The 23,042-nt window shown below is 44.1% G+C and overlaps 1 protein-coding gene across 4 annotated transcripts in view; it reads left to right on the top strand.

Annotated features, from left to right (window-relative positions):
• Positions 1–23,042, top strand: part of AFF2 (AF4/FMR2 family member 2) — a 495,614-nt gene that overhangs the window by 151,176 nt on the left and 321,396 nt on the right. For 2 of the 4 annotated variants that reach the window (XM_032620526.1, XM_032620528.1), the window contains exons 2-3: positions 7,315–7,447; positions 16,324–17,184. In XM_032620526.1, the coding sequence (XP_032476417.1) occupies positions 7,315–7,447; positions 16,324–17,184 (994 nt within the window). The remainder of the gene's footprint in view (positions 1–7,314; positions 7,448–16,323; positions 17,185–23,042) is intronic. The other 2 variants (XM_032620527.1, XM_032620529.1) reach the window with 1 other exon arrangement.

The following is a 23,042-nucleotide window of genomic DNA, read 5'->3' on the forward strand; positions in this document are numbered from 1 at the left end:
CCTTTAACGAGCATGTGTAAACTTAGGACCAGGAATATCCATACAGTGGAATATTACTCAGATACTATAAAAAGGAGTGAAGTATTGATCCATGCTACAGCATGGATGAACCTTGAAAACAGTTTGATAAGTGAAAGAAGTCAGGCGCAAAGGACCACATATTGTATCATTTCATGTGTATGAGATATTATCCAGGATAAGCAAATTCATTCAGAGAGAAAGTAGATTAGTGGTTGTTGCTTAGGGCTGGGCTGGAAGGGAGGATTCAGGGCAGGGGTAGTTCCTAAAAGGTAAAGGGCTGCTTTGGGGGGTCATGAAAATATTCTAAAATTATATCATGGTGATAGCCGCAAAACTCTGAATATATGGAAAACCACGGACTCTATACTTGAAATGGGTGAATTGAATGGTTTGTGAATTATATCTCAATAGAGGTGTTATAATAATTTTTAAAACAGGGTGGGGAGCAGAAGAGAAGGAGAGGAGGTGAGACAAAAACAAAACAAGAGGAGTGGGTCTTGGAATGTCTGCCTGACCCCACTGGAGGCTGATTTGACAAGCCTCCTGGATGAACTGAATCTGCTTCCATTTTCAGAAGTAGCGGGAATGGGATATCCCCAAGCTGCCCTGGAGGTAAGCAGGGTTTAATATTCCCCTGTTGGTAATACATAGTTTAAAAAGCACAGATTTAAGGGAACTCTCAGAACGAGCACTGACCCATTTCCCTAAGACCTAAAGAAATTGGCATGACTGGGTGGACAGCTGACAGATGTTGGAAAGTAAATGTCTTGTGTGTTTTCTGTCCTTTCATTCCCATCTTGATTTTTTTTCTTTTTAATGAGAGCCGGTGTCTGTGGGGAGAGAATCCATTTGCCGAAAAGGGTGGTTGTATGCAGAGTTGTATGTATGGTTGTATGTATGAGTCCTGCTGTGGAAACAGGACTTAGAGGGTTCTACTGATGTATAGCACTTTACACTGCAGTGCTCATGGATTATTAGCAGATAAAATAAGGATTTAAACTTGGGGGTGATTTTGAAGGTATTGAATAGCAGAGGTTTTGTTTTTTTTAACTAGCAGAAGCTGTACAGACATTAGGTCAGGGTCAAATTCAAAACAGGGCTAGATAGTTAAAAAAAAAAGTACCACTTGGAATTCTGGAACATGTAGTAAGTATAAATATCTACACATTTTATAGAAGGCAAAAATTCATTCAGGAGAACCGGAAGGAGTGAGTTATAGCTTATGTGTGTCCCTTGGGTGAATTAAATATGTATTTTTATGCTTTTACAAAGATATTAGCCAAAATAAAGGTGTTTTAGTGCCAGCTGGATTCGAAAACAAGTGAGACTGAGTTATTTACTTTCATTTACATTGTTACTACCATAAATCCTGTATCAATTAGCAGTATTTTTTTTTTTTTTTGCGGTACGCGGGCCTCTCACTGTTGTGGTCTCTCCCGTTGCGGAGCACAGGCTCCGGACGCGCAGGCTCAGCAGCCATGGCTCACGGGCCCAGCCGCTCCGCAGCATGTGGGATCTTCCCGGACCGGGGCACGAACCTGTGTCCCCTGCATCGGCAGGCGGACTCTCAACCACTGCGCCACCAGAGAAGCCCAATTAGCAGTATTTTTAAACAAACCTGTCATTTTAAAATGTCAGTGTTTTTTTTAACGTGTCCCCAACTAGCTTTGTACAATAACCAAATTAGGCAAGCAGTGATGATTATACTTCATGAAATATACGAACCAAATGGACTTAGACTGGTTTTTACTCTCATTTGCTCAGCTTCTTCCCGCATATGTAGTTAAATTTTACAATCCCTTTAGGTTCTGTACATTTTGGTGTAAGGAAACTAAGGGTTTTTCTATACTCGCAACCAAATGAAGTTCTGAAGTTTTTCCTACTGACAATTTCTAATAAAATACAATCAAGGAAAGTTGACCAACGGAGTGCCAAATGAGACTAATATTTATTCTTGAGTGTGATGGAAGCATGAGAGTCAGAAGGGACAACCATGGGGTATTAGGAAGAGAACTAGTTTGGGAAGCAGAAAACCCGAGTTCCCGTCTCCTAGTTCTGCCACAAACCTGCTGCGAAGGCCCATGGCCTTTCTGAGCTCAATTTCCTCATCTGGAAAAATGAAGGGACCAGGACTAGATGATGGCGACAGTGTCTCTTCTAAAAGACTAGCCAGCATTTATCAGCCTGGTGTCCTGCGCTGTGAGCTAATGAAGACGGCATAATTGAGCTTCTTCAATCTCAGTGAAGCTCCATGTGTCCTGGGTTTTTATCTCCCCATGAATGTACCCTGTGGCTTCTAATGATGAAAATGGGAGTTGCTTGAGTCTAAGATCAAGTTTAAGGACGAGGATGGGAGAATATCTGAGAGAAAGAGAAGAGGAGAAGAAATCACTTGAACTGGAAGATGGAAGAGACACAGGTTGGCATCTTCCTTCGCCACTACCTTGATGAGGCCTTGGGATGGCTCCCTTCATCGCCGGAGGGCCGTAGATTCCTCCTGTGTTAACAGGGCAGGATCTCTGTTATCGGAGGCCAGGGAGACCGATGGGTGGGCGAAATCAGAGCTAATATAAAAGACCCATTCTAGAGGGTATCTTCTCACCATCACCGCCTTGCATCGGAGTGAGTAACAGGGTACAGTTGGCCCTTGAATAATGCGGGCTTAGGGGTGCCAGCCCTTTGTACCCACGGGTTCCTCAGTATCTGCGATTCTGCATCCGTGGATTCAACCAACCTCGGTTTCAACTACCTGTGGATTGCGTGGTACTGTACTATTTACTATTGAAAAACATCCACGTGTAAGTGGACCCACGCACCTCAAACCAAACGTGACTCAAGGCCTTGGTGAGTTAAATGTGTAGTTAAATGGAATTTGTTCTTCTTTCTGTCCTTTTTCTATCAGTTAGTGGAGATGTCAGTGAAGCAGGGATTCCAAAAAGATAGGCTGAGGGACTTCCCTGGTGGTCCAGTGGGTAAGACTCTGCACTCCCAATGCAGTGGGCCCGGGTTCGGTCCCTAGTCGGGGAACTAGATCCCGCATGCATGCCGCAGTTAAGAAGCCTGCGTGCCGCAACTAAGACCCGGTGCAGCCAAAAATAAATAAACAAACAAATAAATAAATAAATATTAAAAAAAAAAAATCCAAAAGATAGGCTGTACAGACAGAAAACAAGGGCCTTTGGTCAATGAAGAATAAATTGAGATGGTTTTTTTTTAGGTTGAAGGGTAAATGCATTTTTAAATTGAGATATAGTTGATTTACAATATTATATTAGTTTCAGGTGTAAAACATAGTGACTCAAAATTTTAATAGAGGGCTTCCCTGGTGGCGCAGTGGTTAAGAATCCGCCTGCTAATGCAGGGGACACGGGTTCGATCCCTGGTCCGGGAAGATCCCACATGCCGTGGAGCAACTAAGCCCGCGAGCCACAACTACTGAAGCCCGTGTGCCTAGAGCCTGTGCTCTGTGGCAAGAGAAGCCACCGCCATGAGAAGCCCGCGCACCACAGCGAAGAGCAGCCCCCGCTCGCCACAACTAGAGAAAGCCCGCGTGCAGCAACGAAGACCCAATGCAGCCAAAAAAATTTTTTAATAGATTATACTCCATTTATAGTTATTATAAAATATTGGCTCTAGTCCCTGTGCTGTATAATATATGCTTGCAGCTTATCTATTTTATACGTAGTGGTTTGTATCTCTTAGTCCCATATCCCTGATTTGCCCCTCCCCCTGGGTTTTGAGTTTTCAGTGTCACCATAACATGCCAAATTTCCTTCTATCCTATAGAAAACAGTTGGAAGAACATCCTCACTTGCTAAGAGTGCAGAGCCCTCGAGTTGCACTTTGGGGCTCAACTTCCTAATATGAAAGTGAGTTTTCACCCTGAGAGGACTAGTGTACTCTTTCCTCATCAGTGTGAGGAAACTTGAACTGTTCAGACCAGTAATATGGTGATGAACGCCGATTTCTGGCTTGAGCATTTCCTCGTGGGCCGTGGATCCCTTTTTTTTGGTTGGAAAACCGGCCTGGGAGTGTAAAGGGGCATCAGATCATCAGGGGACAGACATCAGCTTTCCTGTGGCCTCTGCAGGGCTCACAGGTTCAAACACAACCTCCCTGAAACCAAAGAACTTTAATTGAGTAGGTAAAGAGGTCCTCATAATTATAAACAGCAGTAGGTATAACAAGAGGCTAAATACCTAGCTGGGGTTTTAATTAGCTGGTGCTTCAAATTAGTCATTTTGGTTTCAGTCAGAAATCAGTGACGTTCTGCACTGTGAAAACCTCATCACCCTGTAGTTTGTTCCTCATTATACTTCGCCCGGTGAAGCTTTCAGTACAACGCCCTGCTGAGCGAAAAAGGAGAAAACGGGAGAGATTTGGTTGCATTCCAAGAGCAGTGAAACTCTATGGAGATTTAGTTCATTCTCACCAGAGATATGAGAATTAACTGTTCTTTGTTGTATGTGTTAAAAAATGCAGCAGATAACACCCATGTGCGCGCTCAATCTGCTCTTCCGATTTTTCGTCTGGAATTTGGTAGCTTAATGAACTGATGCAAAACGCAGCCAAGAGCCTTCTCACAAAATCCAACCTGGGTCGAAAGCCCAAGCGCCCTGACTGCCGGCCGCTTGAAGGGTTCTCATGCATGTTGAAGCACGTTTCCTTTCTTCTCTTCCTTTCTTTCCTTTTGGGTTTTAATTATCTTGCCCTCAGAGGAAGAGGAAGGTAGTTTGCAAAGCCAAGAGACCAAAGTCCCTTGGTTCTCCTCATGGGACAATGAAATGGGATCCCCGGGACTGTCATTCTAGGCTGTCAGGTGCAAGGAGTGAACAGAGAGCTGGAAAACTGACATATTGCTCGCGTTCCTTGGAAGCGTGAGGCTTCTGCTCTCATGTTTGCATGGAGCATCATGGCTGCAGCAAACCCTCTTCCCAGGTCCCACCCCCACTAAATATTGCTTTAACTTGTCCCCTCATCCCACCCCTGACACCCCGTCGTTCCTACATTTCGGCAAACTGATGATGGGCTCAGGTTACACAGGGCCAGTGTCTGATGCTGAGTGAGTCTTGTGCTCCACGCTTCATGGACCCCAGACGTTACCGTTGACTCCACATCAGCCTCCAACACAGAGACATTGCGTCACGTGGCGGCTGTTTGGGGTTCTGATCTCAGCTCGTGAATGGGAATGACAGATGATGCCAACAGACGTAATACCTGTGGATGGCATCTGGGACTGTGAATGATGGGCTGGCTTTCAGTAGTACCTGGACCCGGGCGTCTTTGTTGACCAGGGCGGGGCCCAGATGTGAGGCCTGGGCTTTGGGTGGAGCCCTGGGGTGTCTTTGATGTTCCCAGACAGTGCTGACATTTGCTGGGCATACCTATGAGTGATCCGGTGAGCTCCTCTGTATCTGGCATGGTTTGCATTATGACAGGATGATGTCCATGTAAACATCCTATAAATGTTGCCACGATTTTTAGATGGGGAAGTGAAGTGCTGTTCATCCAGGAGATAAGGCTATCAAGGTCACTTAGGATTTGTCAGTTCACGTATTCCTGTGGAGAAAGGCGGATGGTTAGGTGTATTGACCTGTTACACTCCATCTATATCAATATCTCGTTACGCTGCCACGGGTATTGCATGCTCTGGGATCTTATTTTGTAAATTAACATTATAATACTCATGAGCAAACTAGGCTACCAATGATAGGTAATAAGGTTTGGAATGTATTCAGAACCTGTCGACTGTACTTATATATTATATCAGTATATCTCTTATAGTTCCTTTAGCTATTGTGTTCGTTTGCGTGTCAATTACCTAATTAAGTCTTCACATGACATTGCAGGTTTCGTCTGCTAGCCGAAAGTAGAGCGTTCCTATGAAACCTTTCATAAGCAAAATGGTGTAAAAGTGAAGAGTATCCCCCCAATTTCTGCAAGTTCTCATTATGCCACTTGGCGTTTAAGAAAGACCTATGTTAGTAAGGGAATGACGTTTTTTGTAAAAGAGAAAATCCTCTTCGGATTTTTTTTTTTTTGTTAGCGAGAAAAGGTACTAACACAGGTCTCTCGTAAAAGTGGCTTGCTGCAAACGTTTGGAAAGCAGGGGATACCTGTATTAACATGGGGAAGGAAAGCAACATTTATACAGCACCTGCTAGGCATTTTATGTACATATATAATTGAAATTTTCCCAGTGTATATGTACTCACTTTGAGTGGAATTACAACCAAAAGCGGGGAGGGGAACCCAATGAACAAAATAAAATCCACTACTGTGAGACTTATAGATTATGGTTTAGTATGCATAGTCTTGCATGATGAAGAAAATATTTTTTTTCTTAATAAGGAAGCATTCCATTCTATAAAACCCAAGGACCCGGAATGCTTAGATATAGCCTGGAAGCTTTTGTACTGATCCTCCAATGGGAAAGCCTGAAATGTCATGAGAGTCAGGGTTACACAGTGTTTATAAAACATTTGTGCCCTAAGGTCATTCAAAGGTTTTTACACCTCTTTTCATTGTTAGTAGTTTGTTGGTCAAGCCAGACCCCTTTCTTTGTGAACAGTTTCCCACAAAACAAAAAGGAGTGTGATTGATTGGGTGACTTGGATTTTTGTAGACTTCTGAAGATGTTCTTAAACTCTCCTTTGATTTTTCTTTTCTTTTTCTTTTTTGGCCGCCCCACGTGGCAAGCGGGATTCTTAGTTCCCAGACCAGGGATCAAACCCAGGCCCCCTGCAGTGAAAGCTCGGAGTCCTAACCACTGGACCGCCAGGGAATTCCCTCTCCTTTGATTTCATTACCACAGGCTAACACTGGCTGTGGGCCCAGGACGGAATTCCAGTTTATCCACAATAACATATTTGATAATTCCTTTCCCTTAGGACTTCGTGACATCTGTGAATTCTGAGCCCTAGGCAGTTGGCAACACAACGCAACCCGAATTCAGTACTTTTTTGCGCAGTGGACTGACTTTGGGGGACTCTGCTGTAATTGCCTGTAGTAATCAAGTAAGGACAAGGGAAGAGGATTATGCCATACTTAAGTGGTCACGAGTACAGTTTCTAATAAGCAAGTTTCTGTTTTCTTCTGTATTCGGAAGAACTGGTCAGGGTCTTAAACCCATTGAGAATAAAGAAAAGGAGCCCTGCTCTCTATGCAGTATCAGTTCGGGTAGCCTCGGCTTGTTGTTTTGTTTTTTCTCCTTATTGATAACAAGGGAGATCTAAATAACTTACATGACTAATTCATCTTTGTCTCCTTTTGTCTTTTTTCTTTGCATGTCAGTCACTATGAACAAGACCGTAGTGCACTTAAGAAAAGGGAATGGGAGCGGAGAAATCAAGAAGTCCAGCAAGAAGACGATCTCTTTTCTTCAGGCTTTGATCTTTTTGGGGAGCCCTACAAGGTAGCTGAATATGTATGTAATCTATCTTTCTGGAAAACGGTTGCTTGTTATATTTTTGAATGCACTAATCAACATTTAGTCTATTTGCAAAACACCCAAATCATCTCCAGGAGAATATGTTTTACAAATGAAATATATACATATGCTGTATTGGGGGCAATGGCAAGTTTCTGAGGAAGTCTTCAGAGACAAATTCCATCTTCTTGGGGGAACACAGTAGGATTTGCAAGGGACTTATGAGACTTCCTGTCTCCGAAGAATTCTTTCCTGCCCAGCACTACCTACAGCAGGGAGTGCCCCCGACACTTTGTCCCACTTGGATTATCAGCGTGGCAGCCCCTGAAGACTTCATCAGAATGTCAATGGATAATGTCGGTTTCTCCTCCCAATCAGTGCCATCCATGGCAAGGCCACTGCTTTCTGTTTCCATTTTAGGTTGTCAGCAGCTGTTTAGTGGTTCGAGTACTCTTTGAAAATCACTGTTCTAGGAGAAAGGGAAAGGCCAATCATTTTTTTCCCGGTGATGAATAATCATGGGTTAGGAGATTGCCTCAACCAGAAGACGTAGTGTAGCTAGGTTGATTTTCTAGTGGTATTCTGGCTAGTGTGTAGCTCCAATAACGATCATACTTCTATGTCTACGGGTATCGATTTCACAGTGACTGCCTCTGAACTTTCTGTTTGGGGTGGGGTTGGGAGAAGAATCTTGGTGAATTGCTGGCAGCTGGTTGGTTTTTATTGACATTTACTAGCAGGGTAATTTTCTGTAATGAAACACAAGTGACCTAAGAGGTAAAACAACAATAGAGGAAACGTTCACGAGTTGTGATTTTAGAAGAGCGCCATTTAGGTGACAGTGACTGGGGTAGACAGTAAGCTGTCTGGACTGGTGACTAGTGAGACCAGAGTCCCGGTGCCTTGTTCAGACTAAGCAAGCAGCTCTTGATTGAGACACTCAGGTGCCTTCCAAATGTGGTAAGTCTGACAAAGAGACTATTAGTTTTCAATTTGTCAATAATAGTATAATCCTTAATAATCCATTTTTCCTATCTCAATTGATTTAATTTCTATACTGCCTTTGAATGTGCGCATGTAGAGATATGGTTAGCTTGACAAGGATTTATTGAAGGCCCACTGTGTGCCAGCCACGTCTTAGACTAGTGTCCAAAGGGAAATAAGACGTAGACCCTGCCTTCAAGGAATTCCTTGTCCAGTGGCAGAGATCATCACGAATGAGTGAGGGCATGACCGCATGGTAACTGCTGAAGAGGTAGGCAGGGGAAAGATGCCCGAAGACTTCTTACCTCGTACCAAGGAGTTTGGACATGAGCCTGTACGCGAAGAGAAGTCATCGCAAGTTTTAAAGTTAGGACGTGGCTTGGACAGACGAAGAATTGTAAAGATGATGTTGGAAGTGTGGAGAGTGGTGGGTTGGAGAGAAGGGAAACTAGAGGCAGATAAAGAAGCTATTGTCGTTGGCTGAGGGGGGTTCATGGCAGGCTGGACTTAGAGTAGAGCCAGGAAGTTGAAGTGATAGGGCAGGTGTCTGCCTGGAGGTGGAGTGTGCGATAGGAATGAACGATTCCGATCTTTTAGACTTGAGAGGAGGCTGGTGTTATTAACAGGTTGTTCGGGAGGACAACAAGGTTGGTGCTTGTAGAGAAAAGGTAATTAATTCTGCTTTGAGCATGATGGGTTTAAGATGTCAAGGGAGAGATATCCAGTAGGCTTGGGGTGTATGGATCTGGAGCTAATGAGAGCGGTCAGGAGAGAGAGTTAGGTGTTACTACGTAGGTGGCAGTGGAAGCTGGGAGAATGGGTATTATCACTAAGCCAGATGGCTGGGTAAGAAGAACAAAGAGAGAATCTTGAGGAGCAGTAACATTTAAGGGGTGAAAGGGAGAGTCGTTTTCTTTGGTGATGGTGGTAGTCATTGTGGGTTGGGGAGTAAATGGGAAAAGGTGAAATAAAGAAATAGAGGCAGTGAATGTAGACTTGATCTTGCAGAGAGTCTTCGTATGGAGGGGGGAAGAAAGGAAGATACGTAGAACGAGAGGGGAACAATTATTTGGAAGGAAGCTTTTTTTAAGGGGAGAGAAACGTGAACGTGTTTAGAGATTGATGGGAAGGAACCAATGTCAGTGGAGAAGGTGAGGGTGAAGACACAGGAGGGAGAGGTGATGATGGGCAGAGCAAGGTCCCAGAGGAGATGAGAAAATACAAAACAGAGAACATGTGAAGAGTGATGAGCCTTGGGGAGGAAGGTGGGGATGGAATGTTAGGATGAGGAAGAAGCGGGAGAGTGGAAGGAAGACTGGGGACACGATAAGAAGCTGTGGCCTCCATATTTTCTAGAAAGTGGAGGAGAGGTCAAAGGATGATAGATGCCTCATCCCTTCTTGAGAAAGAGGAATGACCAGATGAGTTTTACCTCTTATCTTCGGAGGGGTTAGAAAAATGAGCTTTACTCAAAGGGCTCATTCTGAAAATTCAATATCTACTCCATGCTTAACACTATTATGAGGTGTAGAACCCTTGGCTTATTTCCCCCTTTATAATTTTAAGTCTTGTTGAATTCATGGTCTTGTACCTTTAAGGTAAATGCCCTTTCTCGTTAACAAGCCTGTAATATAGATGCGTATCTATTTTTAGATGTAAGTGGTGTAGTTTTGAGTAGGCAGTTAAAGAACCTGTTATCAACATTGTCATTTTCAAAAGTCATCTGTCTTGATAGGACAAGAGTACATCAGGTCTGTGTGTGGTTAGTAGCCTGGTGCCTTTATGCTACTTGATGGGGAAGAGGCTTTGTTTTGGAGTCGAGACTACGAAGGAAAGGAATAATGCTAACAGTTGATGACCTGGTAATTCTCTTTCTTTCACTGCCGCTTTGATGACTGACTGCCATCTTGTGCTGTGTACATGTTCAGGGTTTCCTGGGAGATCATTGGGCAGTATGCTTCTCCTTTGCCCCATATCATGATACTAGAACAGATGTACACCTCTAAAAGCTCCCTAGACCTGGACTGGTGTGGACACCCTTGGCGTATCTGGACATGCCAGTGGCAATGGGAGTTCTAGAGCTGGCCTGTGGTCCACCGGTAGAAATGAGGACATTCCTACCACAACTCTTCCTGAGGGTTGTGGTAGGAATGCCTACCAAATTAGAAATCAAAATTCCTGGTGGTTGATCAGGACTTTAAGGAAACTTCTTGCCACTCTAAGTCCTAAAACAAGGCCCGATCGCCTCTCCGATGGCTTTGGTAGTTCATAAACTAGCCAATGAGCATCAGTCCCTAGGACCCACTGCCCTTTCTTGGCAGAGAGAAGAAATGGGGACCTCTCATGGTCCTGGCTGATTTCTTTCCCTTCTTGGCTTCATCTCTACCACTCCCAGAATGGAAAGAATGTTGACCACCCCTAGATTGGGGTGCTGGTGGGTAACATCCCTTGGTGGCTGCTTTTGTTGCTTTGAAATCTGAGTTTGTGCTGTGCTGCTGGAAAGGATGTGTTCAAAAGTGCTTGAAAAATGTGAAGCCGTTTGACGTGTCTACATTAGTGTGGAAAGATGGGGAGGGAAGAGGAACTGGCATGTACCAAGCGTCTCCTGTGTGCCAGGAACCATGCTAGAGCTCTCTTCACGTGCTTGCCTAGCCCTTACAGCATATGGGTACGCATTCTCCCAGTGTTTCCCATGAGGAATTTGAGGTGAGCTTCTCTGCAGCCTCATATCCGCATAAGTGTGACTCCACATCTGTAACAGGAAGCTGTTTATCCTCGACAAGAAGTCAGAAGACCCGATAAGCTTACCTCCTGTGTGACTTTGGGGAAGGAACTTTATTTCTCTGACCTAGAGTTTCCTTTTCTCTGAAGTGAATACTAGTAGCTGATAGAAAACATAACTGATGATAACAACAACAAGTGACATTTTACAGCTCTTCGCAGCTCAACAAGGATGAGGAAACCGAGGCGCAGAGACATTAAGTTGCTTATCCGAGGTCATTTGGGTCAGGGCAGGTGGAAGCCAGAGTAGACCAGAACGGCTGTGCTGACTCACGCGGTGATTGTGAGGGTCAAGTCAGACAATCCGCGGAAACCTTGCTTTGAAACCCGTAATGTGCTATACAGATTCAAGGTGTTAGCATTATTATAATTAGAGAAAGAAATAGCAACTTACAGCTTAGAGAGATTAACTGTAAAAATATTAGAATTTTAAAGAAAGGAATTACTAGATCACATATATTAGCCACAATGAAATAAAAGAAAAAAATGAACCTCAAAACTGAAATTATTTTGCTATTTCAGTTTTGAGGTTCATTTTTTACAGTAGTCTCCTAGCACAGTGGTCTTGCAATGAAATTATATTACTGATTTGTAGATAACATTAGAAGCAAACTGAGGCAGCTCTGCATTTGCCGAAGTAATAAGAGGCAAAAAGCTTAAATGAAGGAGTGCTGTTAGTCATGAGCCACAAACCAGACATGTAATTTATGCCTGAAAATACTTGGGAAATGCATTTCCTTGATGATGGAGAAATTGCGATTACTTAGAAAATAATGGCTGTGGAGGTTACCTTTAAGGAATCAACCAATTATCAAGAACGGGAAGTAAAGAATTGGCCAAATTGAAAGAAGCCTGTAATTGATTGAAGCGGCTAAATTTCCATTTTTGCCATGTTTATAATGTGCAACCAGGACGGCTAAGAATCCCTTGCTCCTTAAAAAGGTTCTTAAGACTCGGGAGGATGAAGAAGACGATTTAGTGTGAACCGGAAGTTGCTATGGTGTATAATGAGCGTCCATCATGTAGGTGTACATAAATGTATTTCAGGCCCTGTTGGTTTTCTAGCCAGTGGATCTTATATCGACATCTTGAGAAATTTTAAAACTGGTTGACAGTTACCCACCTCCAGTGTTGGGAAGGCAGACAGTTGACTCTGACGACCTGGTCTGTATTGTTAATTTTTTTTTTTTTTTTTTTGGTACGCGGGCCTCTCACTGTTGTGGCCTCTCCCGTTGTGGAGCACAGGCTCCAGACGCGCAGGCTCAGCGGCCATGGCTCACGGGCCCAGCCGCTCCGCGCGGCACGTGGGATCTTCCCGGACCGGGGCACGAACCCGCGTCCACTGCATCGGCAGGCGGACTCTCAACCACTGCGCCACCAGGGAAGCCCTGTTAATTATTTTGAGATTGTTGAGTGGTGGACTTCTTGAGGCTGTGTGTCCGTGTGTCGTCTGTGCCTAACCCAGCCTCATGAGTGTTTTGAATTTACCAGTGTGTGTTTTAGAATGACCGTGGTAATTGCTCCTTGTAGCCGCAGCACGTCTGCTACGGATCTTCCTTCAATCAGCAACTCAGAAAGTGTCACCAGTGAACTCAGCCTTGAACTATATCTTCTATGTAGTTCTGGTCACAAGTCCCTCTGAGACAATTGCTGTGTGAGGAAGCTAGTTGAAGGGAATTGACCTCCCTTCATCCCCCCAGGTTATCCCAGCTCCACCCCTTATGCCATTAGTGTACAGGAACGCCCTACGGTTGCACCTATTAACTTGGCCCCGTAACTCCACGTGCACACATGCCTTCACCGAGTTAGACTTTGACACAGTTCTGCTTTTTAGTCATCATAAGGAAAAGCCATGTGAAAAACGTCGTTGCATCTTCTGTAAAATTGGTGCTGAGAAAACGACTTGTTTTACCGTTCAGAGGTTCTCGTAACCTTGTAACCGAACCAACGAGAAGAATTCCTTTTCACTTTTCAGTATCCGGCAAACGTTTATCTCATTTAAGGAATTAGGATGTGCTTCCTGCCATCAGACAAGAGAATTCTATAAGCTATGAGCTTTTTCTTTTGGCCTTTAGCTATCAAGAAGCTCAAAGTTCAATTTGACGTTCATTCACAGTAACCAAGTTAGCTTAACCTTTGCTTTTCTGGTTATGTACCCTTTACTCCAAGCCACTGCAAATCCTTTATTGATATAGGCAGGGTATGAATTATAATTTGATTCTGTTCAATTCAGCAACAATTTTCTGAGTACCTAGGATGCATCAGACATGGTACTAAGTGTTGAGGACATGAAGGTGAATAAAAGGTAGTCTCTGACCTTGAAGAAAAGCCCATAGTTTTGTGCTGGAGAAGAACTCATAACTGTAGTAGACCCTATGTAGTAGGAGGTGGATTTTCTAGACTTATTTGGAGAGCTTTCAATCTTCGTCTAATTTTAGTCATGTAGACAACAGTTTTAGACATTGGAGAGCTTAGAAATTCTCCTAATTTCAAGCATATTTTAAAATCTAGAGATGGAAAAAAATTCTAAGCATGCATCGGAAACCCAGATCAGTAAAACAGTAAACCGAAATGAAGAGACGTTAAAACCTAAGCAGGGTCTCTCCACTGAAGATAAGATGGACATGTCCTTTTTACTTACTGCTGAAATATGAACGAGGATGTGACTAGCTTGCTTGCAAACAAATGGGCCTTGAGGTTCTTGGCTTCTGATGATGTTGGCCCAGAGAGAGTGAATGACTTCTCAGAACTTTGAGGTATTGTGGTGTTCTCTGTGACATCTGGGGGCAAAGTTCTGATTCTCTAGAACTGTCTTTCAATGAAAGTTCAAAGAATTTTCAGTAAATGATCAACGAACTGTCAACGAAAGGTCAATAACTTTGAGCTTCCTGGTGGCTAAGGCAAAAAGGGAAAGGTTATAGAATTCTCTTTGTCTAATGGAAGGAAGCATGTCTTAATTCATTAAAGGAGACAATATAAATGGAGGCATTTAAAAATAGGAAATGAAATGGTGTTGTTTCCCTTTGTTGGGTCAGATCCTGAAGATAGCAGGTATCAGTTTTTATCAGGCAATCATCTGGTCCAAGAGGTAAACTATTTGAGGGACCAGCACAGCCCTGCAAGTACTTACAGCTTGCGTTGAATTCTACTGGGCCCTGACCACAATGAAATCTCTTTGTTTTTTAATTTAGGGATTGAATAGAGGCCGGTTTTGGCTGCTGCCCAAACGGTTCCTTGGGCACCTCCGTTGAAGGAGACTGCTGTATACAAAGAGTTTATTCTTGCCTTAGCTGAAAAGTAATTTCTGCCATTAAAAGTGACAAACCCAGGGACTTTCAGGGAATAAAAGTGATTTCTACCCTTCTCTACCTCTTAAATTATGCCTTTCAAATGTACTTCTGAACATGGAGTGATTATTGAGCCGAGGATTATATGGAACTGTAATTGTTTAATCGCTCCTTCAGCACCAAGGTTGCATGTGATGAAATATAAGATGTTCCTGAGTATAAGAAAACTAAAACTGACATACATGTATTTGATTTCTAAAACTCCCCATCCCCCATGGAGCCCTCTTAGCATGTCATTAGCGTGCTTTTCCTTAGTCTTTGAATATGATTTGCCCCGTGACCCGAGTTGAATGCTATATACAGTATGTGGGGATTATGGTAATAACAAGGCCAAGGTTGCCAGCTCGATTCCCTCTGGTTACTCCTTCTCTGGATCCTTTGCTGGGTCCTTCTCTTCTCTTAAAGGTTGACGTTCCACAGGGCTCTCTCCTGAGCCTGATCTTCTCATTCTTCGTTTCCTTTCCCTGGGTGATTTCATCCATTTCCAGCACTTCACCCTCCATTCATCCGCACACTCTCCCGTCGTGACATACAGAGAGCAGCACGCAGCCATACATCCTAGGTTTAGCCTGAGATGCCAGGCTTGAACAGGCACACACCAGGTGTTAAGGGCGTGTGAGCAACCTTAGATGTTAAACATCTGTCTTCAGTGGAGGCTGTACCAGTGGGGAGGTAGCCACCCCCTCCTGTACATGGAGAGCTTGCCTATGACTCCTGGGACATGGAGGCTACACAGGGTGGCCGTCTTCCCCAGGCGCTGGCCCTGCTGCCGGATGTCTCCATGGATGCTGGTAGCCTTCTTTCATTGCAACATCTTGGGCCAGGGTAATGCAGCCTAGACACAAAGCAGCCCTTTGCCCCTGAATTCAGCAGCTGGTTTTGATAACACCTTTGGCAGGTAAAGAGAGTATACTGAAACGTCCTTGTGTTGATTCTCCATATAGAATGATGTAGTTGCCAACTTTGAAAATCGGACTTTGTTTTGATTTACTTAACCAACAGTTTAAATTCTTGAATAAATTTTTCTAAACCCTTGAAAAGACAGAGGAGAGCTTGAGTCACTGTTGATGAACAGTTTGCACCATTTCAAAGTAAACGAGTATGAAACATCAATATGTAAACACAGTTGCCCCCAGAATACGTAGGCAGACACCAGTAATTTATGCAGTCTTTGATTAAAAGGAATTGGATTCACTTTAGTCATACGTTAGCTCAATTCAATGTTGTTTAAGCCCATGCCTTTTCTAAACTGAATGTAGCCGTGATAGCACAGTTTAACTGACTTCCTTATCCAACGGGCTAAGGCTTTTTCGTGGTGTAATGTAGCACAAAGGGCTGACATGTCAAGAACAAACGTAAGTCGAACATTCTATTATAATTCCAATGATCAGTAAGCGGAAGTTGTTAATCAGTGTAGAATGTACAGTTCAACTCATTGGACCTAAATTAAGTTATTTTGCTAATAAAATTCGTAAGCAACGTAATTTAAAACTTTCTCCCAATGAGCGTGTTTAAGTAAGAACAGGCCAGGGAGTATACAGACGTTAGTCCCACAGCTCATTCCAAGAGGCTCTTTCAACAGTGTTGTTGATTTCTTTCTCTTACATAGCACATGAAATGTATGAAATTATATGGCAGCATGAGAATTTTAAAGAACCCTATATGCTAGTCTACTTAGGGCATCTGTATGAAACATTAACATTAGGAAACACAAACCTATTCATTCTCTCTCCTCCCACCCCCATCTTCTTGTTATTTTAGACAAACAAAGGTGATGCACTTGCCAACCGAGTCCAGAACACGCTGGGAAACTATGATGAAATGAAGGATTTGTTAACTAACCATTCTAATCAGAATCATCTAGTGGGAATCCCAAAGAATTCCGTGCCCCAGACTCCCATCAACAAAAATGAACCAAGCTTTTTTCCAGAACAAAAGAACCGAATGATCACACCTCATCAGGATAGCACTCACTCCTCGGCGCCAATGCCTCCACCTTCTGTTGTGATACTGAATTCAACCCTAATACACAGCAACCGGAAGTCAAAACCTGACTGGCCACGAGATAGTCAGAACGCTAGCATGGTACCGGCCAGCCAGGCTGGTAGTCAGCCCAGCAAGACGCAGCCATCAACACAGGACCAGCCCCCTGCCAGACTGGAAGACTTCTTCGTCTACCCAGCTGAACAGCCTCAAGTTGGAGCAGCTGAAGAGTCAAACCCACCCGCAAAGGAAGACGGTAACCTCAAGTCCAGTGGAGGGGATACGTTCAAAGAAATCTTTCAGTCCAGCTCACCAGAAGAATCTGAGTTTACACTGCAGGCGCCTGGGTCTCCCCTAGTTGCCTCCTCTTTATTAGCTCCCAGCAGTGGCCTTGTGGTTCAAAACTTCCCACCCGGGGTTTACTGCAAAACAAGCGTGGGGCAGCAAAAACCAACCGCATATGTCAGACCCATGGATGGTCAGGACCAAGCCCCGGACATCTCTCCCACGCTGAAACCTTCAATTGAATTCGAGAACAGCTTTGGGAATCTGTCATTTGGGTCACTCTTGGATGGCAAACCCAGTGCACCCAGTTCAAAGACTAAACTGCCAAAGTTCACCATTCTCCAAACAAGTGAAGTAAGTAATTTTTAAAGTTCTGTTTTGTTTCTTTTTGTCTTGTTTCGTACCTTCTTGAGCTGTAGATGCGACTCTTCAAGGTCAGAGTCTGAGTCTTGATCTCCTGTCACTTGTGACTTGACTGACACTCTGCAAATACAGTTAAATCTCCATAATTTGGAATGAGTTATAAAATAGTCTCAGAGAATGCATTTGTGGTAATATTCTGTACAAATCAATCACATTGGAGATTTTCACTGGTCCTAAGCAGGATGAGGTACATGAAAAGACTGTGAGTCACCCTAGGCCTTCACTAACTGATAGCGTATCATAAACATAAAACACAGAAGTTCCTTAAGGTACAAGGATGTACAAGTGTGATTTGCTGGAACCGGAAGTGGAAAGCGTTCTTTAAGAATCGTAGCTTCTTGAGCGCTTGCAGGGCTGTTCCTTGGCAAGATCTTAACGTTATCTTCCGTATCCCTCAATCTTTCCTTCTGCATCACCTTCTTCTACAGATGCCTACCTAACCCTCTTGTACTGCCTTGATCCCTTCTGCCAAAGCCAAAAGCATTGCCTTATAAAAGAGAAGTCCAGAGGGACCAAAGCCTCTCCCAAAGGAATGAATCGCTAATGATTGGATCTCAGGCCTTGTGGCCCCTGGGTGGGGGGCATATATCGGGTGCCTCTCAGATGCCACCATGTAAGCGGCTGTCTACTGCACCTCAAGCGCTTGATTGCAGAAGAAACCACTGCTTTCACTGGTGACTAAAGGCTTGAAAAGACACGGAGGAAGAAAGTAGGTTGAAATTCTTACTCAATAGGACTCACAGACAGTCTGTGTGAACTATTGCAGAGTCCGAGTTAGTGGTGTCTGAATTAGAGAAGTCTGACCACATGTACCCTGTGGCTCTTCTTTTATTCACACCCAGCAGATGCGCTGATTTCAGAGGACGATGGGAACACCAAGGAAGGGAGGACGGGGGCCCTTGGTTTGGATTTTCTCAATGCATGTTTTGAGTATTCTTTCATTTCTCAGGCGGTTTTGCTGTCGGTATCATCATCAATCATCAGGTCTCGTCAAGCTTCCTCCCAAGTATCTCTCCAGTCTGTCACCTCTTCACCCTCACCGCCTTCGAAGCGCCCGTGAGCATCTCTTGCCCGGGCTGCCTCCTGTCTGGTGTCCCTCCCTCTAGGCTCCCCTCTCTTTGAAACCATCTTCCATCCAGGCCGATCCAGTGGGCAGATCTGACCATGTCACTCTCTGCTTTGGATTCTTCAGTGCCTTCTCATTGCTTCCGGGAAACAGTCCAAATTTCTTAGTCCCACATACAAAGCTCTTCACTCTCTGATTTCATACTCCCTTCCCGACCTCATACTTCACGACTTCTTCACATGCAGATGAGATCTCAGCCACGCGGAGCTACCTGTGGTTCCCCGTCATGTCCTGCTTTGTCACGCTTCCTTGCTTTTGTGCCCGCTGTCTCCTCAGCCTAGAATGTCTCTCCCTACCCTCCTCTGTCTTCCCGGTGAAGTCCTGTTTCTCCTTCAGGTCTACTTGGTTGTCACTTTTCTCCATGAAAGCTTCCCTGATTCCACGAGGCTTAGTGACGAAGTCCTTTCTCTGGGCTTGCCGAGCACCTTACATACACCTTGGCTGGCACTGACGTCATTGTATGGTAGTTACTCGTTTATGTGTCTGTCTCCTCTACTAGACTGTGAGCTCCCTGAGAGCAAGGAATGTCTCGTTCTTCTCTGTATCCCAAGTGCCTAGCAATCGCCTGGCACATAGTAGATACTCAATAAATGTCTGTTGAATGAATGAACTTCAAAGATCGTTACTTGATTACATTTCCTAAGCCATAATGTTAATCAAATAACACAAACAAAGGTAAACAATTGCTAGAAGATCCATCCTCAGTTATATTTCCTTAATTGTACTCTGTCTGCCTGTGTCTTACTCTATTCTTGTCCCGCATGGTCATTTGGAAATCCTAAATCCTAATTTCCACCTGATGACTTAATACAGGAGTGTGATACTTAAAAGCCAGAAAGCAACCTACTTTGAAAGAGGGGGAGCCTAGTGGGAGGTGGGACATCATTCTTGCCCCATCTCTCGCCCTGGTCTCTTCTGCTCTTCTTTCTCTACACGGCAGTGCTGTTACTCAGGACTGGTCTGGAAATAGCATTGGCCCATCAAGAAGTCTGTTATCCTGTATCAACACCTCATCGGCAGAGTGACAGGTCACAGACCCGCTGAGATCCACTCCACTGTAATCCTCTCTCTTACACATTCTCAACATGGCTGGCCCAGATTCAGAAACGACTCCGTGCTTTCGCTCAGCGCTCGGGCACAGCAATGAGAGGTACATTTCCAAAGAGAGTCTGAGCTGTCATCAGCTCTGGTGGTGATGCTCCAGGGAGCAGCCTATGTGTACGCAGCCTTTAGTGACGGTACAAACAGACTTTGGTAGAGCCTTGTCTGAAAAATGGGTCGGATGCAATGAAGTCATGATAAGATATCAACGAAGAGAGGACTTATTTTAAAATATAGGTGTCAAGGAAGGATTTGAAGGAGGGGTAGAGAGAAGCTTAGGGCCCTAAGGTCAGGAGAGTAATATACAGGTTTCAAGGGCAATGTGAAAACCAGAAATAAGCGGAAGGGGAATGAGAAGTTAGCCAGCCTAAGAGAGAACTTAGAAGGTGTAGATTAAAACGTGAGCGGAAGTACAGACAGCGTGGGGCCATATGGAACTTTGAACCTAATGGAATTGATGTGGCTGAAACTCTGACCGAGTCTGGACATTCACCCTATTAAATCTTGATGTACTTTTCAAAAGCACTTAGCATTAGAATTCAGCCCCAGTCCCTGGCGCCAAGAGTTCCAGGCCTGGGGTTCTGGGTCCCTGGTCAAAGTAACCATCTACAATGAGTGGTAGCATTGTTTTGAGTTATTACTGAAAAGGCTCGTCCATGGAGCAGCCGTAGGATTTCTTTGAGCTTTCCCAGCTCTTTCCCTGGCTCAAGTGACAGGAGGCTGATGTGTGTTCATGAAGTGTATTTGGGCGGAGTGGGGGGGTTGAATGACCAGGAAAAAGACACGTTCTAAGATACACGAATAAGCAGATATGAAGGTATTAGTGAGTTGAGAGATCATAAACTATTTATTATTGGAATGAAATGTGCATGTGTGTGTGTGTGTGTGTGTGTGTGTGCCCTTATTTGTTTCTGCGTCTACACTTGTGTACGTAGTGGAGACATTTTAATTATTTCCCATCCTTGAAACTTTCCTTGCTTCTTAGAATTTCTGTACCGATAATAAGGATACTAATAATCACTAACTAAAAAGGATACTAATAAAATCCAGCTTTATTGCCAAAGGTCAGCTTTTCAATGGAAGCACGCTTTTTAAACAAATGATTTGTTTAAAAGCTTAACTCACTATCTTTCCAGGAAACAAACAAACAAACAAACAAAAGACTGATGTGTTCTGCAGTTGCACTTAGAAGACTTTTCTGTGAACTGCATCTGAAAACGGTAAAGGACCTATTTATATCAAGTGGAAACTGAGGGTTGCTTGCAGATGGTGTTTCATTAGGAAACGAATTTGTTAATAAATGCAGCTTTATACATGATTTCATTACAGATGTTTTTGCTTATTTTTTCATTAGGATAAAAAAAATCTGCCTCTACGGTTTCTGTGTAGCTGCCCGGGTGCATCCAGCTCACGAATGTTAAGTTCCCGCCGTTCTCTGCAGTTCTCACACAAGGGACCTGAGCTTCCTTCCTATCCACGTACAATAAATAAAGCTAATTACAGCCACAGTGTTCACTGCATAGGGTATAAAACAAGGCAGGCACAGTCGCAAATGCAGCAATAACTTTCAGCTGGCGGACAAAGCGAGCCACTAAAATGAGCTAAAGCCAGATCCCATCATTCATATCACGTATTCAGCGTTTCCATCCAATCAGCTTTCACTCCAGTAGGCTTCCATAAGTACAGTATGAATGTGTGGAGTGTCATCACCATAAAGGGTCATTTGCTTTCCAAGGTGCTCTTGGCTGTGACCTAAGACTAGCTGAGGTCCTTAAGATGTATCCCATAGAAGTGTAGGATCCAGAAAGCTTCGTACGTTCTCTGCCAGTCCGTTGCATAATAGTTGCTTTTTTCTTTATGCTTTTTGACTAACTCTTCCAATTGCTTGGTCTCACTGGGATTAAAATCCATTTTCCTCACCACCCCTCTTCATTTGCCCTCCGCCCCCCTGCAACTTTAGTGTCTCTCTAAGCTGAATGAAGTAGCCTTCGCCGAGCGTCTGAAAAGCATCGTCAGTAATGCCAGTAGAACTTGGAGCCTCACATTCTTTGTGATGGAGAGGTCAGAGATGCTGGGAGAGGATTTATTTAAGGTTGTCGTATTTCGGTGATTAAAAAAAGGTGTCTTGGGGAGGGGCGGCTGAGACCACCGTCACGATCATAAGGGTGTCTCACCAGAAAGAGATGCATAGCAGTAACCCCAGAAGGTTTCACAGAGACAGAATGCAAGATAGATTCTTTAATTTAATTTTTATTTTATATCGGGGGATAGTTGATTTACAATGTTGTGTTAGTTTCAGGTGTACAGCAAAGTGATTCAGTTATACATATATCCATTCTTTTTTAGATTCTTTCCCATATAGGTTATTACAGACTACTGAGTAGAGTTGCATGTGCTATACAGTAGGTCCTTGTTGATTATCTGTTTTATATATAGTAGTGTGTACGTGTTAATCCCAAACTCCTAACTTATCCCTCCCTCCACACCTTTCCCCTTTGGTAACCATAAGTTTGTTTTCGAAGTCTGTGAGTCTGTTTCTGTTTAGTGAAGTCAGACAGAAAAAGACAAATATCCTGTAACATCACTTATAAGGGGAAATCTAAAAAGATGGTACAAGTGAACTTATTTACAGAGTAAGATAGATTTTTTTTTTTTTTTTTTGCGGTACGCCGGCCTCTCACTGTTGTGGCCTCTCCCGTTGCGGAGCACAGGCTCCGCACGCGCAGGCTCAGCGGCCATGGCTCACGTGCCCGGCCGCTCCGCGGCACGTGGGATACTCCCGGACCGGGGCACGAACCCGCGTCCCCTGCATCGGCAGGCGGACTCTCAACCGCTGCGCCACCAGGGAAGCCCAGTAAAATAGATTTTGAACTTGATCTTGAATACCGGGTGGAATCACAATAGGTGAAGAGGGATCTGCAGGGCAGGACCGTTCACGTGCGTGCAAATTAGTGATGGGTGGAGAGACCGTCAGGTACAAAAAAGGGAGATAAGAACATACAAGGTATATTCTGAGCATAGGCCGGTTTGTCTGTGACTGAGGGTTTATCGGACCAAAGTGAGGTGGGGCTCAAAAAGCCAGAGTCTTAAGTGTCTTGAATGCCTAGGTGATGTGGCATCCAGGTTGTGGTGCTGAACTTGAAACCCCACTGTCCCAGGGGCTTCATGGGTGGTGGCCTAGGAACTCTCAGGCCAATCCCTGTCACCGGCTCAAGCAGTAATTTCGGAGCTCCTGCGTTCTCTATCCCGTTACCCGAAAGCACGTCTCATTTCTTGCTCTGTAGGCATCGGTTTTCCTCCGCCTGCTTTCCCAAGGCTCCTTCTAGAGCAGCACTGAAATGTTGTTGCAAACGACGCTCTCCTCCCCTGTCCTTCCTTAGCCCCTCTCCCTCCATTTTCTCTAGCCAAACTCGGGAAGAGAGCTCAACGTTGGCCTAGTAAAGGTTGTGCAAATGCCTGGGTCTTTTTTTTTTTTTTAATTTTATTTATTTATGGCTGTGTTGGGTCTTCGTTTCTGTGCGAGGGCTTTCTCTAGTTGTGGCAAGTGCAGGCCACTCTTCAT

Source organism: Phocoena sinus, chromosome X (assembly GCF_008692025.1).
Source record: "Phocoena sinus isolate mPhoSin1 chromosome X, mPhoSin1.pri, whole genome shotgun sequence".
Taxonomy (NCBI): Eukaryota; Metazoa; Chordata; class Mammalia; order Artiodactyla; family Phocoenidae; genus Phocoena; species Phocoena sinus.